The following is a 19540-nucleotide window of genomic DNA, read 5'->3' on the forward strand; positions in this document are numbered from 1 at the left end:
ATTATAGGAGGTATATTGCGGAATGAGCCCTTTGGCACGGCACAGAGATTTCTCTTGCGCCATCATTTTGAGCAGTCCTTACCACTTGCTTAGACTGGCTGTGCAGTGCCACGTTGAGTTGTAAAGGGAAAAGTATTGGGCTCCCTCATCTAGGAAATGGGAACCCAGACCACCATTCTCCAAGGCGAGGAGGCAGATATTGGCAGAAGACTGAATAGAGTTGTGGCCATATATTTTGTTGGTTTCAGAGAGCGCCAAGTAGCTCTGTCTAAAACCAGACAGGGTTGATAATTGGGACCATCACCCATTAGAGATTTATGGCATATGGATAAGTCCTCTAAGCCTGAGATAAGAATCTCCCTTTAAAGAAGACCTGTCTTTAGATCAAACCTGAGTGTTTTTTGCTCTTCTATAATTCTCGCTGTTCCCCTGAGTATTCCGCTTTTTGTTTTATTAAAATACGCCATACGGTTCCAGAGATATGGGCCTTTTTATTTAGTGGTCTTTTTTGACAGGATCCTCTGGGGCGTCTCTTTAGCTGCGTTGCATAATTACCCCATTAGCCACTCCCTCTTACTAAAGACTGCAAAATGTAGCACTAAATAAAAAGGCCCATATCTCGTGGACCATATGGCGGATTTTAAGAAAACAAAAATTAGAATACTCAGGGGAGCACAGGGAATAAAAGAAGAGCAAAAAACTGGTTACAGGACCTCTTTAAACACTCTTTAGAACCCTCCCAGGTTGGAAATAAGTGCTGGTCCGAGATCAGTCTAAATTAGTGTACATGCATTATATTATTGTCTTCAGCCCAAGAATGTGAATTTCTTCACCCTCCTGCCTAATTAGAGCAGCATGTTTCATAGGAAAGTGCACAGTCATTCACCATTATTTTATTCACCAGTAAAATATGATTGTTAATTACTAGAATTCTTAGGGCTTGTTCACACATTGCATTTTTTCAAAGGTAAAAAAATGCAGTGTTTTACAGTACCAGCAGGGTGAATGCGATTTCTCAACTCTCATTGCTGATTTTTTTCCTTGCAGATTTGAACCTTCTTAGTGTTTTTTCTTTTCATATCTGCAGCATGTCGATTCTTCTATGCAGCGTTTTCCCCCAGTGAAATGAATGCACATAAAAAAGCATAAATAGAATGCAAGCAAAAAGGTGTAGAAATGGGCATATTTAACACTTAATGCATTTTTTAGAGCCAACTCTTTGGCTCTTACTGCAGAGAAAATACCCACCATGTGCACTCGCCCTTATAACAAGGTTTCGCATCGACTGACTTAGGGAGACTTATTGGCAAAGCACTGCTCCCTGGGAAAATGTTATGGAAATCAGCTTGCTCTCTAGTGCCACCTATTGAAAGTAGCTGCTCTAAAAGTCAACGTCCAAATCTTTTACCCTTCCCTATTGCGGCCAGTTTTTTTTTTTTTTTTGCAAATACGTTTTTCTTTCCTACTTTGCTTCCAGGAGCCTTAACTGATCCCATATGAGGAATTGTTTTTTTTATTGAGGGACGAGTTGTCTTTTGAATGACAACAGTCATATAATGCACCGAAAAACGGAGAGAACATCCAAGCGCGGTGAAATGATGAAAAAAAAAACAACATCATAATTCTGTTTTTTTGGGGGGGGGGGGGGTGTTGCTTACACAGTGTTCAGTGCATACAATGTTTTGATCGCTAATTATTGTGAATTTTGTGGGAGGCGCAGTGATTTAAAAACATTTTTTTTTTTTGCATTCGGGATTAAATAATTGAATATTTGAACGATTGGACTTTTGTGGATGTGACGATACCAAATATGTTTATTCATTTTTTTTAATGTTTTTAATTTTTTTTTTACTATTTTTTCTTAATTATTACTTTGTTTTTTTGTTCTATAAACTGCAATTTTTCAGTATTACAGTCTATAGTGAAATTGATGATCTCCTATGAAACTCAGCCAGTGGCCCTCGATCCAATCACTGCAGCTAGAGGCAGGTGCTGGCTGTATAACACAGCCAGCAGCTGGTTCCTATTGGGTGCTCTCTGCACATGGGCCCTAGAAAAAAAATATATATCTAATTATTTATTTTATATTTTTTATATATGTATTTTTATATATATCTACAATAGCAAATACTGTTCAGAGAAATATATATATATATTTCTCTGAACAGTATTTGCTATTGTAGGTATATGTATATTACACAGATATCTGAAGAACTTGCTCATCTTCCCTGCCTGTGTATAGAGCAGCATTAGGTGTGACTACAGAGGTGTTTGCACTATGATGGAGCGTTGCTGTGCGCTTTATGTGTTCTGCACTCATCCGTCTCCTTTCTGTTCCCCCAGGACCTGTGCCATTATCAGGGCTATGCAGAAGGATATCCTGACTCCCGGGTAGCCATCAGCACTTGCTCAGGTCTAAGGTAACAGTCGTCTTAATTCTACATAAAGACCAGGCGCTAGAGTTGGGTGGATTGATTTGCGGGTGCTCCGGGTCATCGTAAAGGGCAGGAGTCTCCGGTCACTGGTCGGGAAGCTCGCCAATCTCTTTCCTTCTAGAATTCCTGGGGTGGCTTTTAATTAGCCGGGCTAGCACAATGTCATCATGGCGTGACACAGATGATCCCGGCTAATCAAAAGCTGAGGCTGGGGATCCCGAAAGGTAATGTATTTGTGAGCTTTCCTTCCAGCGGCCAGAGACTACTGACCTGACCGATGGGCCAGAGTCCCACCAATTAATTCGCCCATCTCTACCACATGGCAGACGCTTTTTAAAAGATGCTGAAAACAAGTTATCGCCTAGCCACAGGATAGGGCAAATCTTACTGATTCGATGGGCTTCGGGCTGCACCGATCGGCAGATCGAGGAGGAATTTGTATCCCCAACGGGGAACTCTGGGCACAATTTCCATCAGTTCTGCCATGATGGGGGGGGGGGTGTATGGAGGCGGTCACTCAGATCTGGGAGGCGTGATTATGTATAGATTGGTGATTATCAGGGGATCTGAAAGGTTCTAATTAAGTGTGCATGATTGTCCAATGCTCTATTCACACGGGGTGATCTGGATAGTAACTTTGTTTGGTGGAGTCCATCTCTAGGACCTTCACTCACCCAGAGAATGAAGGCACCGATTTTCCTGAACACCATGAACTGTGCATCTACCAGTATCTCCCTTGGCTGCTCTCTCTCCCCTCTCACAGCATAAGGCAGAGACACACAGACTGCAGCATCATGCCCCCTTCTCCCTCTCCTTTGTCTTCAGTTATTCAGCATTTTGGATGCCAATTTACCCTAATAAGAAATCTGTATTACAGATCTATAAAAAAAAAAGCAAGGATTGATTTGGGGTTTTCCACTTTTAGTAAATTAGAAGTTATTCTTTTTATAATAGTTATACAATTTTTCAGAAGTTTTTCTTGATTTTTCAATATCTCAGCTTACTTCCATTGAATAGTGTAGGTCAGTAAAGAATGAAACCGTCAATAATAGTTACATAAAAGCAGAAGACACTGACTTGTGGTGTATGAATATTAATGCTACGATCATGTGTCGGTAACAGAGGCCTGCTCCACCTGAGTAACGGCAGCTATGGGATCGAGCCTCTGCAGTCTTCCTCCAGCTTTCAACACCTCATTTATCGCCTTGAAGATGTGAAGCAGGAGCCGATGGTGTGTGGGGTGTCCGACCCCGAAGAGGGTCATGAGAGCCGGCACCCGCACTCCCCCAGCATGTATCAGCTACTACGCCGGGTAAGCACTCCACCTGTCACCCAACTTTTCTATTATCCTGAGTGACAAGCCGCATCATTGCATTACTAAAGGGGCTGGCACCGAGCTTTCCTAAAATCCGGCGTGACCAATCAGTCTATATGTTAAAGGGGTATTCCTATATCAGTAAGTGAGGGCATGATCGGCAAAGTTCTGACCCCTGAGATCCTCACAACCCTGAGAGTGATGAGTCTGCAGCACCTTCTCTGTACAGGGGCGTTCGTGGCCACCCCATTACAGCGCCCCTTATATTTTTAGGATCTGGGTGATCTCAGACTATGGACTCTCTGTAATCATTAAGGAATGGCATATCCTGGCGACTTTGTCACTTACTGACATGAAAGTAACCCTATAACCTCTTTCCGCCTTGTGACAGACATGTGGATATGCAGCGGGCTCAGGAGCTGAGCCTGCTACATAAGTGTTGGATGGCGGCTGTGTGATTAAACAATTAAACAATCCCAGGGTCAAGTCCCCTAAGAAGACTAAAAAATAAAGTAAACGTGAAGAAGAAAAAAATACTTTAAAAGTCCAATCTATGAAAATATAAAATTAATTCATCCATACGGTAAATGCCATAAAAACAATCGAAAACCAAGGATTCCCATGTTTTGATCATTGCATCTCCCCCAGAAAATGCACTAAATAACAACCAAAATATCATATGTATTCCAAAATGGTGTTAAAGGGAATTAGTTATGATGTTTTTCTACCCCATCTGAGAGCAGCATGATGTAGGGGCAGAGACCCTGATTTCAACGATGTATCACTTACTTTACTGGTTGCTGTAGTGTTGATTATTGTTTTTTTGTGCTGCAGATCTAGCAGAGCTCTGAATGCTGAGCTCTTTATAACCCCACCCCACACCACTGATTGGCTGCTCTCTATGTACATTGGTTATAGGCGGAAAGCTGACAATCAGTGGTGAGGGGCGGGCCTGCTGCCAGGTAGCCCTCTCGTGATAATCTCTTGCTGATAAAACTGTGATTTTATAAAAACTACAGCAAGCAGCCCAGTAAGTGATACATCGCTGGAATCTGGGTTTCTTCCCCTACATCATGCTGCTCTCATATGGGGTAGCAAAAAGCTGCAGACAGATTACTTTTAATAAAACTGTCAGCTCACTACCCAATATGCAAGCTGTCACACAGATCCAACTAATATATAAAAAGTTACAAATCATAGAAAATGGCGACACACACCAAAAATAGTGTTTTGGTTTTTTTTTAACAAATTTCTGAATTTTTGTAACCTTTAAAATATATATATTTTTTTAACTTGTAAAAGTTTGGTATCGCTGTAATCGTGCTGATCTTTCATCAATAGTAAAAACAAGACCATTGGCAAAATTGTGTGTTTTTTTTTCGAGATTTCACAGCACTTAGGATTTTTTTTTCCCATTTAAAGTACATCGTATGGTAAAATGAGTGGTGCAATTCAGAACGAAAACTAAAAAGAAAAACCTGTAATATGGTTTTGTACACAGAAAAATGAAAAAAAGTGTCTTTCTTTTTGGAACAGTTTTTCTTTTTCTTCTGTGCCCCTCATTCCAAAGTTATGCCCCTTTTAATAATGGTGCAAATTTTCCCTTTAACCAGCTGGGTTTAAACCACAGAACTTCTCTGGGGGCGTGGCTGTGTTTTGATTGGCCAGCATCAGAGGATCAAAAGCAAACGCCCACAGGGAAGTTCTGTAATACACGCCCAGTTGGTTGAAGGGAAAGATTTTACATTTATTACCGGAGGGCATAACTTTGGAACAGAGGGGCACAGAAGAAAAAGAAAAACTGTTCTAGAATCGGTAGAACAGCGGCAATCGGATGATTTACTCAGTTTAAATAAAAAAAAAAATTAAAAAAATCGGATGACAGATCCTCTTCATACAATATAGGGGTCTACATGGATGGGACAGGAGACATCGTTTTGTGATTTTGACGAGCTTCACCTCTGCTCATTTCAAAACCTCCTCAATCAGCGGACTGCATGGAGGAACCTTTGTGTCTGAACATGCCCTAAGTGTACCTAAGTGTAGGGTCTTTTTTACCATTTGTTGCCGCAGTCAGTAATATGTTTGCCATATAGGATGTTTGTCTTTGCCTGTGATGTGTCGGTGCCCGTCTAATAGTCTTCCATGTCTCCCTGTGTAGAAGAAGCGAGCAGTCCTGCCCCAGACCAGATATGTGGAGCTCTTCCTGGTGGTGGACAAGGAAAGGGTAAGTCATAGAAGCTTTTCACATTAAGCCGCTTAACACACGTAAACCATTTTGGCAGTTTCCAAAATCCTGGCGGAAGCAACTGTTTGCAGCAGTTGTGATAGAATCATAGTTTTCTCTGCTGCAGATCTAACAGACCTCAGACTGTTGAGCTGTGTATAACCCCTCCCCCACCACTGATTGGCTGCTTTCTTTGTATATTGATAGACTGCTGCCAATCAGTGTTGGGGGCGTGGTTGGACCTGGAGTCATGAGACACCTTGTCCTGTAGTGATAATTTCCTGCTGATAAAACACTGATTTTATTGAAACAGCAACACAAATCCCAGTAAGTGACACATTGCTGGAATCAGTGTCTCTGCCCCTACTTTATGCTGCTCTCATATTAAATAGCAAAAACCTGCTGACGGATTCCCTTTAAAGTGGTACTCTAGGAAGATTAAAAATACTTATATTCACATCGATATAACTTCAAAAATGATCAAGGCTCATATCCGTAGTAGCGTGTTGGATTGTCACTTTATGCGCTATGTAAAAGTTTTATCAGTCTTGCTGCTTTTTCAAGCAGGAGCCAGAATTTTGAATATTAGATTAGTGAGTTTTGCCAGAATTTTACTTGAAATTGTTTTATTATCCGGTGCAGATGTTTGGCTTAAAAAGCTGGTAAAATGGTGTACGGGTGGGATCATTGTTTCCAGTAACCAGTGCAGCTTGATACATATATGTATGTATGTACACAATGTGACATCTGGGATAATGGATCAATATATGGCGGCTTGTCCTAGTTTAGTGCTTTGCTAAAGGCATCATGATCACAGGGATATCAAAGATCTGTTGTTCATAAATAATACACTGGGGCACAAATATTCTCTTATAAGGACGACCGAGAGCACACAATAGCATATTGTATTTAATACAATTTATAATCTTAAGGTGGTGTTCATTTTCTGAAAATGAACAAGCTCTTTATTTTTTATTTTTATTTTTTTTAACGTTTTATTATTTTTTTTTTTATTTCCTTACAGTTTTTGGACTGATGAAGATAGCTGATTAAACTCACAATATAGACATCTTTGGGGGCCATTATTAACTTTTTTTTTTTTTCCTTTTAAATTTACTTAACTACATGTCTTTTGAGCTACAGAATAATTTTTCCAATCTGGTTTCATTAATAATTTTTCACCATTTTGACTTTAACTGAAATTTTGTCAGTGAGCTCATACTGTTTTTGTAAACTCTCTTACCTGTCTATTTCTGGGCACCTCTCCAACTGATTCATTAGCAAAAGTCTCAGCTCAACTTTGATGTGGTCATGAATCAGCACAGATTTTTACATAACTCACACTGCAGCCAGCAATATACGCTGCAACACAAAGGCTGCAGACCGCAACAGGTACAACATTTTAGAATGAAACACTTTTGCAGAAAATTATTTAAAGTATCTAAAGGGAATCTGTCAGTAGGATCCACCCTCCTAAGTCGTCTATATGGGCATGTAGGTCATAAGAAGTTGAATAAAATGATACCTTGATATCTGCGATCCGATGTCCCATACATCTGCCAGGAATGGTGCAGAGAAAACTACATTTTTCCTTAATATGTAAATGATCTGTTAAGATCTATGGGCCGGACATAGATCTCCCTGAGAATCTGCCTCCAGAGATTATTGTAAACGAATGGGGAGATACCATTGTGAGACATGTAATAACTGACAGTCTGCTCTCCTGATCTACCTGTCTCACACTGGTAACTCTCCTTTCATTTACAATAATCTCTGGAGGCAGACTCTCGGGGAGATCTATGTCTGGCCCATAGATCTTAACAGCTCATTTACTTATTAATCAAAATGTGAATTTCTCTGGCAGATGTATGGGCAAACGCCAGAAGGGAGGGTCTCTGTAAGCTTCAGTAAAGTGAGGGCGTAGACCCCAAAATTCACCTTCTGGTTCAGAGGGATGTCTGGGTCACGTGCTCATTCCATTTGGTGATAGCTTGCAATAGGCCTCATTCTTGTACTTTTTGGATGGGTTGCTTGTACTGGGATAACTTAAAGCTCGGGGGCCCCAATGAAAAAAATTCTTCAATGTGGCCCCTAATGGCTCATTCACACGTCAGTGATTTTCTCTTAGGCCCGAGTTTCATCAGCAATTTTTTTTTTTTTTAAATATCAGTGTCCGGTCAGTTTCAAATCTCATCAGTTCTTGTGGGAGTTTGTATGTTCTCCCCGTGTTTGTGGGTTTTCTCCGGGTTCTCCGGTTTCCTCCCACACTCCAAAGACATACTGATTGGGGCTCACAATCTAAATTCCCTATGGGGACAGTGCCCATAATGTGTCTGAATTGTAAAGCGCTGCGGAATATGTTGGTGCTATATAAATAAAAAGATTATTAAAGATTATTATAGATGAGGAACCAAAAAAAAAAAAGAATTCTCTTTCTTTTCCTATATAGCAGTTTGTAAAAAACCGGCCGCATACAGATGGCATACGATTGATGTCCAACTTTTTTTTTATTTTTTTTTTTTCACGGACCCGTAGACTTGCATTGGTGATTTTGATCTGACACTCAAATCAATATTGGACATATTGCGGAGATACAAAAACAGACAATTATTCGGAAATAGAAATATCAATCATAACAATATATATTGATTACTCAAGTCCTGAGGGTTATACAGGATGTAAAAAGCACCATTTGAGCATTTAAAAACCCAGGATCTAGAAATACATATCCAAAATTGCTAAAAGCCGATTGTAACAGACCAGACATAAACATAGAAGAAAGAAAAGAAGAACAGTACAAAGAGAAGAGGGGGACATAAGGGGAGAGGGAGGTACAGTAGCATGAAGAAGTGTTCCCAGATCAAACCCAAAAGAAACAGTTTAGTTCTCCCCCATAAAGGCCAGATAGTCATCTGACGTTCTGAATTCCATCCAGTAAAACCAGGTTTTGTAGAAACGATCATGAATTATTAATCGTGGAAGTGAAATCTTCCATTAACACCACCTCATTTACTTTGGTAAACCAGAGAGAAGTGGTTAGAACAGTATCTTTCTTCCAGAGAAGGGGATACAGACTCTTGCAGTCACTATTAGATGTCCTAATATCGAATACCTGTAGATTTTTAAAGGAATGTCACAGTGATTGAGAAGGACAAGAGCCGGATCCAGGTCTGAAATGAGATTTGTGATTTTACGGATTACCTGCATCACTTTCCTCCAAAAAGAGGCGAGAAACCCACAGGACCAAAAGATGTGTAACAAGTCACCCTTCTCCTCCCCGCATCTCCTACACTAAGGACTCGCCTCCGGAAAGATAGAGTGCAGGCAAGTCGGGACTCTATGCCACCTAGAGCAGAGGTCCCCAACCTTTCTGATTTTGAGAGCCACATTCAGCTCTAAGAAAGTGTCACGCACAGTGTAGGAAAGACGAAGTTCAATACGAATGGATGAGGGGGAGGGAGCCCAAACACTAAGGAGAAGAGGGGATGGAGACCTCCTAGGCTGATCTGATATCACCCTGTCTCCCCTACCTTCCCTATATTGATTTCTCACCAATCACCGATCAGGAACCTAAAACCCTGTATCTCCCTAGAGCTAGGGCCTGGCTAGGGAAGGGGGGATGAGCGCTAGTCAGTCCCCACTAACAACTAAAGACAGCAAAAGGAAACAGACACTGGGGAAGTAACTTAGCTTGAGCGACTTCAGAGCGATTACACACACGACCTCTTAGCATAAAAGAGGAAGTAAGCAGACTGCAACATCTCCAAGCCTTCACAAGGGGTCATGTGAATATCACCGGCACCTCCCTATAACAAACAGGAAGTATTTAAACACCCAGGCCTGGGTGTACATTAGCCGGAGGGAGGTAGCCGCTGAGTCCTAGAGTGAGACAAATCTAAGAAGGTGTCTGTAATGCCAAACGAAGAGATGTCCTGCAACCAACTGCAGGATGACTGTCTGTCACATCTGACACACCTGTGACCGAGAGGGTTGCGAGCCACATCCAGCTCTGAGAGAGGGTCGCGAGCCACATCCAGCTCTGAGAGAGGGTCGCGAGCCACATCCAGCTCTGAGAGAGGGTCGCGAGCCACATCCAGCTCTGAGAGAGGGTCGCGAGCCACATCCAGCTCTGAGAGAGGGTCCCGAGCCACATCAAGCTCCTGCTTCCCTCACAGTGGTGACACCTAAAGCCCTCTATTGTCTGTATGACAGCGAAAGCTTTTCCACTAACATCACACCAGGGCAGTATGCCAACCTCCAGGGTTTCAGGGTTTACACACAAGTCACCATCTAGAGATCTACTCTTAACAGCTGTTTGCTACATCTGTTGCTAATGCAACAAGCTGGCGGAAAGCCACGAGCCACACATGTGCTCTTGAGATACAGGTTGGGGACCCCTAACCTAGAGAGTAATTTATTCCCGGCTTCAAGAAAATGGGAGCAGATAGATGATTTATGCGTTAAGGTAAAAATACGCTTCCACTGATCCTTTGTTAGAGAGAGGCCCAAATTGCCTTCCCATTGGATTTGAAAATTGGTTTTAGGTTTGTCTGGGGGTTCGATCAGCAGGGAATATGAGGAGGATAAAGTGTGTCTTAATGGTCCCTTGTCCGCACACGCAACTGCAAAAGGGGTCTTGACGTTATTGTAAAAAGTTCTAGGAGGGAGTGAATGGAAAAAGTTGGAAAGCTGACCCACTCTCCAGGTTCCCAGGGAAGAGGAAGTAGAGGCTGAGAAGGCTTTCCTTTGATATGTCCATCCCCAAAATGAGACACTCTGAAGCAACCCCCATTTAGACAAGCACGAAAGACTTTATCCTCTAATCCCGGTGGGAAAAAGTGGATTACCCAAAATAGGGAACATAGAGGAAGATAACAGTAAGGTATGAGAATGGACCATGGGGTGGGAACATTGGGTTGAGATTTAAGGGTTTTCATCAAGGATTCATCAAGCCAAGGAAAAGCAGTTAGAGGGATATTGGTAAAGCCTTGCTCGATCCCATCCCAGGCTTTTACTCTACAACTCCTACACCAATCCAGGATTCTAGAAAGATGCGATACTATATATCATGCATCTCTAATAGTATTGGTTTTCTCATGTGGTCAAAGGGACCTTTTGGGCCCCTCTAGGCTCCAGGGCCCAAGTTCTTCTGCAGCCTCTGCTTCCACTATAGTTACACCCTTGGTTTATTCGCTATACTTGGAGTTAGAAACACAAATTTTGGTTTCCACTAAAAAAAAAAAAATGTGTAAGTGAATAGGTTCTGGCCTGTGTATGTGAATGGAATAGCTTTGTGCTAGTAAGACCCGCCCGGTGGTCCATCTGTTTTTCTTACTCTCACAACATTGTATGAACTTTTGAAAACCTTACAGAAGAGTCCAGAAAACCCAACCTTTGGATCTGCTCCATCATATGATGCATTACAACAGCATACAGTATTTCACAGTTTCTGATGCAGGATTCAGTCACTTGTGTTCTGGAAAAGCTTTAAGTGGTGGTGACTCAATAACCCGAATATCATTGTTCGAAGTCATCAGCTTCTCATTAGTTTGTTTCCATAGCTTTAAGAAAAGTATTCAATTGTATAAAAATCTCCATTTTCAGATCTATATTCTTGATCTTAGGGGCAATATTATAGTAGTTATATTCTTGTACAGAGGGGGCAGTATTATAGTAGTTATATTCTTGTACATAGGGGCAGTATTATAGTAGTTATATTCTTGTACATAGGGGGCAGTATTATAGTAGTTATATTCTTGAACATAGGGAGTAGTATTATAGTAGTTATATTCTTGTTCATAGGGAGTAGTATTATAATAGTTATATTCTTGTTCATAGGGAGCAGTATTATAGTAGTTATATTCTTGTTCATAGGGAGTAGTATTATAGTAGTTATATTCTTGTTCATATGGGGCAGTATTATAGTAGTTATATTCTTGTACATAGGGGCAGTATTATAGTAGTTATATTCTTGTACATAGGGGCAGTATTATAGTAGTTATATTCTTGTACATAGGGGGCAGTATTATAGTAGTTATATTCTTGTACATAGGGGCAGTATTATATTAGTTATATTCGTGTACATAGGGAGCAGTATTATAGTAGTTATATTCTTGTACATAGGGAGCAGTATTATAGTAGTTATATTCTTGTTCATAGGGAGCAGTATTATAGTAGGTTTATTCTTGTACATAGGGTCAGTATTATAGTAGTTATATTCTTGTACATAGGGGCAATATTATAGTACTTAGGGGCAGTATTATAGTAGTTATATTCTTGTACATAGGGGCAGTATTATAGTAGTTATATTCTTGTACATAGGGGCAGTATTATAGTAGTTATATTCTTGTACATAGGGGGCAGTATTATAGTAGTTATATTCTTGTACATAGGGGGCAGTATTATAGTAGTTATATTCTTGTACATAGGGGCAGTATTATATTAGTTATATTCGTGTACATAGGGAGCAGTATTATAGTAGTTATATTCTTGTACATAGGGAGCAGTATTATAGTAGTTATATTCTTGTTCATAGGGAGCAGTATTATAGTAGGTTTATTCTTGTACATAGGGTCAGTATTATAGTAGTTATATTCTTGTACATAGGGGCAATATTATAGTACTTAGGGGCAGTATTATAGTAGTTATATTCTTGTACATAGGAGTCAGTATTATAGTAGTTATATTCTTGTACATTGGGAGCAGTATTATAGTAGTTATATTCTTGTACATAGGGGCAGTATTATAGTAGTTATATTCTTGTATGTAGGAGCAGTATTATAGTAGCTATATTCTTGTACATAGGAGGCAGTATTATAGTAGTTATATTCTTGTACATAGGGAGCAGTATTATAGTAGTTATATTCTTGTACATAGGGAGCAGTATTATAGTAGTTATATTCTTGTACATAGGGAGCAGTATTATAGTAGTTATATTCTTGTACATAGGGAGCAGTATTATAGTAGTTATATTCTTGTACATAGGGGGCGGTATTATAGTAGTTATATTCTTGTACATAGGGAGCAGTATTATAGTAGTTGTATTCTTGTACGTAGGGGCAGTATTATAGTAGTTATATTCATGTACATAGGGGCAGTATTACAGTAGTTATATTCTTGTACATAGGGGGCAGTATTATAATAGCTGTATTCCTGTGTATAGTGACCAGTGTTATAATAGTTGTATTCCTGTGTATAGTGAGCAGTATTATAGTACTAATGTTCTTTAGTATTATTTTTGTATCAAGGCTTTCATTTGGTCTGACTCCATCTTTACATGTATGGTAATAGGGAATGAGAGTAAATGCGGTACGGTAGACACCACCTATAGTGTCTGACTGTGTCTCCGGTACTGGACTGATGGCAGTGTCGCAGTTTTCTGCACCTTACCGCAGCACTGAATGTCGGATGCTGCAGCTCGTCCCCGTTCTGATGACCCCTTTATTCTGACTGGGGGGCAGACCGCTCTTGATTTCCCCTACCATGGTTAGAATGATATCAGTAATGGACAATCGCTTGCGGGCAATTGCTTAGTGTAATGTTAGAAGTGCTTTTGTAATGATGAGTGATGAGCGTTAATCCGGTTGTATTAGCAGCTCACAATAACACTGGATGGTGACGTTCTCTGGCCGCACATCTGTTATTGGGTCATTTTTCAGAATTCCCCTGGGCATTTCCACCCTGTGTCAGCGTCCCCACCCTTTCTTCCCTAATCTCCATTATCTATGAGCACAGTGTCCACACGCTGACACCAAGGATCCCAATAACTCCATTCCTGCTGCCGGCAATTTGCCTCCACATCCAAATATCTAATTGGAACCGTCAGCGAATATTTTCTCCCTGTTGTTTTATATCCTCCCTTCTTAGGCCTCATCTCCTCATCGAGCCTTAGAGACTGCTAATACTGATGTTTAATATGACGTGTGCCCCCATCAGAAACTCTTACGAGGGGGGTCACGGCCATATCCAGGGCAATATGGTTCATGGAGACTTTTAATATTCTTAATTTATAGTAAGGAAGTACATGGTTTCTGAAAATACACATTAGCTGCTGCAGAACCTCTTTTTTGTTGAACTGGAAATTGAGTTCGTAAAATATTCAACTTAATATAAGGATTCTGACATGTTTTTTTTCACAGTAAATACTCCAGTCTCCTCAGGTTTATTTAACCTGATACGTCATATATTGGCCTCCTGTGTATGAAGCTGGCTCAGGCCACTGGCTCCCATTGATCCCCTGTGACACGATCATGGGGGTCCAGTGGTTTGTCACGACAGCCGGGGCCTGCTGAAAGTCCGCCATTTCTGCCATCTTTGTTCTCCTATGACGCTAAACTTGTGGATGTGCTTCATTGGAGAATGTCATATAGTCTACGTAAGGCAATTGTATATAGAGCAAAATATTGGATGATCCCCCTAAGGCAGGGATGTCAAATTCAAACACACAGAGGGCCAAAATTAGAAACTTGGACAAAGTCGAGGGCCAACCCGTATATAGTAAAATGGGCCCCACATAGTCCTCCATGCAGAATAATGGGCGCCACATAGTGCTCCAAACAGTATAATGGGCCCCACATAGACCTCCATACAGTATAATGGGCCCCACATAGACCTCCATACAGTATAATGGGCCCCACATAGACCTCCATACAGTATAATGGGCCCCACATAGTCCTCCATACAGTATAATGGGCCCCACATAGTCCTCCATACAGTATAATGGGCCCCACATAGTCCTCCATACAGTATAATGGGCCCCACATAGTCCTCCATACAGTATAATGGGCCCCACATAGTCCTCCATACAGTATAATGGGCCCCACATAGTCCTCCATACAGTATAATGGGCCCCACATAGTCCTCCATGCAGTATAATGGCCCCACATAGGGGTGGTGGTTCTTGTGCCGTGGGCCAAACCACCCTGCAAGCCAAATTTGGCCCATGGGCCACAGTTTGACATGTGTGCACTGAGGGGACTAAAAAAGAGGAAAAAAGTTTTAAAAAATCTTTTAAGAAAAAATTTAATCACCCCCCCTCTATAATAATAAAAGAAATACTAAAAAAAAAGCATATTTGGTATCGTTGGGGTTGTAAAAGTCCGATCTATGAAAATATATAATTACGATAATTAAACTGTACAGTCAATGCCATAAAAAAATAAATAAACACCAGAATTGAGGTTTGTTTTTTTTTTTTTAGTCGCTCGCCTCACTTAAGTAAACTTGTTAAAAACTTTATATGTACCCCAAAAAAGGATTAATAGAAAAAAATCAGCTCACCGCGCAGAAAATGAGCCCTCGCACAGCTCGACAAAGGAAAGATTAAAAAAAAAGTCACAGGTCCCAACACAAAGCAAATGTTTGAGGTTTTTTTAACAAATTTTTTAATTTTTTTTCACAAGTGAATGGGTGATAAATGCAGAATTGGTGACTTGTTTCTATTATACCTTTTCTCTGATTGTTCCTCACTTGGTTTTGGCCCCCACTCCTGAGAAAAAATACTGACCGAATACTGACCAAATACTGATAGTGGGGTCGTGGCCTTAACCTGAGAGTAGCCTGATGTAGGGGCTGAGAGCGGTGTCCGTTGCAGTTTTAATACAATCAGTGTTTTATCAACAGGATATTATCATTACAGGACTAGGTGTCAAGTGCAAGTCAGTCCAGCTAATGTGTGTAACCCCGCCCCCACCACAGATTGGCAGCTTTCTGACAATGTACACAGAAAGCATCCAATCAGTGCTGTGGGCGGGGTTATACAGTTGCTACAGAGAAAACGGATTTTATCAAAACTGTACCAAGCGGCCCAGTAAGTGAAACATTGCTGGAATCAGGGTCTCAGCCCCTACATCATGCTGCTCTCAGATTACATAGCAAAAAAAAATAGATGGGGGGAATATTTTTTTACATGACAAAAACCTGTCATTTTAACAGGGGTGTGCAGAGTTTTTATATCCACTTTATGTAACAAACCGTTGAAGAATCCAGTTCTGGATGTTCTTGTAACATTAAACCTTTTCCTCATTATCTGTTGCAGTACGACACACTGGGTAACAGCGCCGCCGTGCGAGCCGAGATGGTGGAGCTGTCCAATTACCTCGATAACGTAAGTACGAGACACCCATCTTTGTAAGGTCCCTTTCAATTTAAAGGGGTTTGCTCTAAACAAAGGAAAATCTGAACACAGACAGCAATGCATGTAAAATAATGAGATCATTGATGCCCACCCTTTCACTACAGGCCGAGTCCCTGACCTTCTCTGCTCATTTTCTGCTTACATTGGCTGTCAATGTCACAGCCCATCTATGCCGCGTGACATCTGCAGCCAGTCAATCGGCTGTATACCATCGTGGCCAGCAATTGGCTGCAGACATCATGTGGGCAGTGACGTTGGCAGCCAATGTAAGCAGAAGATGAGGGGGACATGACGGGAATTCTTTATGGATACTATTTCCCCCATTCAGCACCCCTCTATATTAGCGCCTCTTGCAGCTGATGACTCGGCGCATCCATCCAAACCATTGATTTCAATGAGACTATGGCGGAGTTGTGTTTTCTACTCCAGCCTTGCTCAAAAGTTTACTGGAGTAAGAGCCGCACGCCTTTTAATACATTTTGCGCATTTTTCTGGATACCCATGCTCCAGAGTATCCGCCATAATTGGGGGTCTATTATAGTGAATCTGTTTGGCCACACCCTCTTGGCAAGCCCCTCCCACTTTACATAAGAGGCGGGACAAGTGTAGAAAAGGTCAAAACATTTTGCACAGTTGGGTATTGTCAAAAATTTGCAATTTTTCTATAACAGTTTGAATGAATGAACCCCAGTAATAGTTTTTAATATTGGGGGAACCTTTGTAATAAAATTGTCCAAAGCTCACAACCTTTTACACTGGCATGGCAAATAAAAGGTCGCTGCAAGGAGCCAGCTGCTTATTTCCCCATGATAGTACTTCTTGTCCTATGCTGAAATGTTCAGTGTCGTCTTATGGACATTACCTGGATTCATATAATCACCACTACAACCATGTGATGTAGATTCAAGATAATAGATATTTAAAGTCACTGATTCCCCGACTACTCCGGTTCCGAAGCTTCCGGGTCCCCCCGGGCTCTGTATTTACCTGTATTCGTGCCATCTTGTCAGATTACCGCTGCCAGTGATTGGCTGCAGGGGTTCTGTCTAGATGGGTCATAAACAGCTGTGGAGAAGTACAGAGAGAGTCAGAGAACTGGGAAATGTCGGAAGCGGACTGAACGGGATCAGAAAGATATGAAAGATTTGTTTGTGTTTTTTAAATATTATTCTTGGCATTTTCCCGCTTTTTTTCAGACATCCTCTTTAAATCATAAACTTTTGCCTTCCAGCTTAAAGAGGTTCTTCTATAAATCACAGAAAAGATGATAAATGTATGATTGTTGTGGGTCCAGCTGCTGCCGGGATCCCCCCCATCCCCCATCCTCCTTAGGTTGATTCTGAGAGCAGAGGCCCAAACTCCCCTACTGTACTGCATGTGTAACCACCGCTCCTACTGACAGGGAATGAAGCAATAGTAAGCATGTGTGACCACCGCTCCTACTGACAGGGAATGAAGCAATAGTGTTCATGTGTGACCACCGCTCCTACTGACAGGGAATGAAGCAATAGTGCGCATGTGTAACCACCGCTCCTACTGACAGGGAATGAAGCAATAGTGAGCATGTGTGACCACCGCTCCTACTGACAGGGAATGAAGCAATAGTGCGCATGTGTGACCACCGCTCCTACTGACAGGGAATGAAGCACTAGTGAGCATGTGTGACCACCGCTCCTACTGACAGTGAATGGAGCAGTAGTGAGCATGTGTGACCACTGCTCCTACTGACAGTGAATGAAGCAATAGTGCGCATGTGTGACCACCGCTCCTACTGACAGGGAATGAAGCAATAGTGAGCATGTGTGACCACCGCTCCTACTGACAGGGAATGAAGCAATAGTGAGCATGTGTGACCACCGCTGCTACTGACAGGGAATGAAGCAATAGTGAGCATGTGTGACCACCGCTCCTACTGACAGGGAATGAAGCAACAGTGCGCATGTGTAACCACCGCTCCTACTGACAGGGAATGAAGCAATAGTGAGCATGTGTGACCACCGCTCCTACTGACAGGGAATGAAGCAATAGTGCGCATGTGTGACCACCGCTCCTACTGACAGGGAATGAAGCACTAGTGAGCATGTGTGACCACCGCTCCTACTGACAGTGAATGGAGCAGTAGTGAGCATGTGTGACCACTGCTCCTACTGACAGTGAATGAAGCAATAGTGCGCATGTGTGACCACCGCTCCTACTGACAGGGAATGAAGCAATAGTGAGCATGTGTGACCACCGCTCCTACTGACAGGGAATGAAGCAATAGTGAGCATGTGTGACCACCGCTGCTACGGACAGGGAATGAAGCAATAGTGAGCATGTGTGACCACCGCTCCTACTGACAGGGAATGGAGCAGTAGTGAGCATGTGTGACCACCGCTCCTACTGACAGTGAATGGAGCAATAGTGAGCATCTGTGACCACCGTTCCTACTGACAGGGAATGAAGCAATAGTGAGCATGTGTAACCACCGCTCCTACTGACAGGGAATGAAGCAATAGTGAGCATGTGTAACCACCGCTCCTACTGACAGGGAATGAAGCAATAGTGAGCATGTGTGACCACCACTCCTACTGACAGGGAATGAAGCAATAGTGAGCATGTGTAACCACCGCTCCTACTGACAGGGAATGAAGCAATAGTGAGCATGTGTGACCACCGCTCCTACTGACAGGGAATGAAGCAATAGTGAGCATGTGTGACCACCGCTCCTACTGACAGGGAATGGAGCAGTAGTGAGCATGTGTGACCACCGCTCCTACTGACAGTGAATGGAGCAGTAGTGAGCATGAGTGACCACCGCTCCTACTGACAGTGAATGGAGCAGTAGTGAGCATGAGCGACCACCGCTCCTACTGACAGTGAATGGAGCAGTAGTGAGCATGTGTGACCACCGCTCCTACTGACAGTGAATGGAGCAGTAGTGAGCATGTGTGACCACCGCTCCTACTGACAGGGAATGGAGCAGTAGTGAGCATGTGCGCCCTGCTCCTACTGACAGTGAATGGAGCAGTAGTGAGCATGTGCGCCCTGCTCCTACTGACAGTGAATGGAGCAGTAGTGAGCACGTACGACCATATCTCCTACTGACAGGGAATGGAGCAGTAGTGAGCATGAGTGACCACCGCTCCTACTGACAGTGAATGGAGCAGTAGTGAGCATGTGCGCCCTGCTCCTACTGACAGTGAATGGAGCCGTAGTGAGCACGTACGACCATATCTCCTACTGACAGTGAATGGAGCACTAGTGAGCATGTGTGACCACCACTCCTACTGACAGGGAATGAAGCAATAGTGAGCATGTGTAACCACCGCTCCTACTGACAGGGAATGAAGCAATAGTGAGCATGTGTGACCACCGCTCCTACTGACAGGGAATGAAGCAATAGTGAGCATGTGTGACCACCGCTCCTACTGACAGTGAATGGAGCA

At 42.2% G+C, this 19540-nt stretch overlaps 1 protein-coding gene across 1 annotated transcript in view; it reads left to right on the forward strand.

Annotated features, from left to right (window-relative positions):
* ADAM9 (ADAM metallopeptidase domain 9) overlaps positions 1-19540 on the forward strand; it is a 95142-nt gene that overhangs the window by 43991 nt on the left and 31611 nt on the right. The window contains exons 5-8 of the mRNA XM_073653932.1: positions 2344-2420; positions 3558-3747; positions 5912-5977; positions 16014-16082. Of these exons, the coding sequence (XP_073510033.1) occupies positions 2344-2420; positions 3558-3747; positions 5912-5977; positions 16014-16082 (402 nt within the window). The remainder of the gene's footprint in view (positions 1-2343; positions 2421-3557; positions 3748-5911; positions 5978-16013; positions 16083-19540) is intronic.

This window comes from Phyllobates terribilis, unplaced genomic scaffold, assembly GCF_046119375.1.
Source record: "Phyllobates terribilis strain yellow unplaced genomic scaffold, ASM4611937v1 Scaffold_11__3_contigs__length_659146591, whole genome shotgun sequence".
In the NCBI taxonomy this organism is placed as follows: Eukaryota; Metazoa; Chordata; class Amphibia; order Anura; family Dendrobatidae; genus Phyllobates; species Phyllobates terribilis.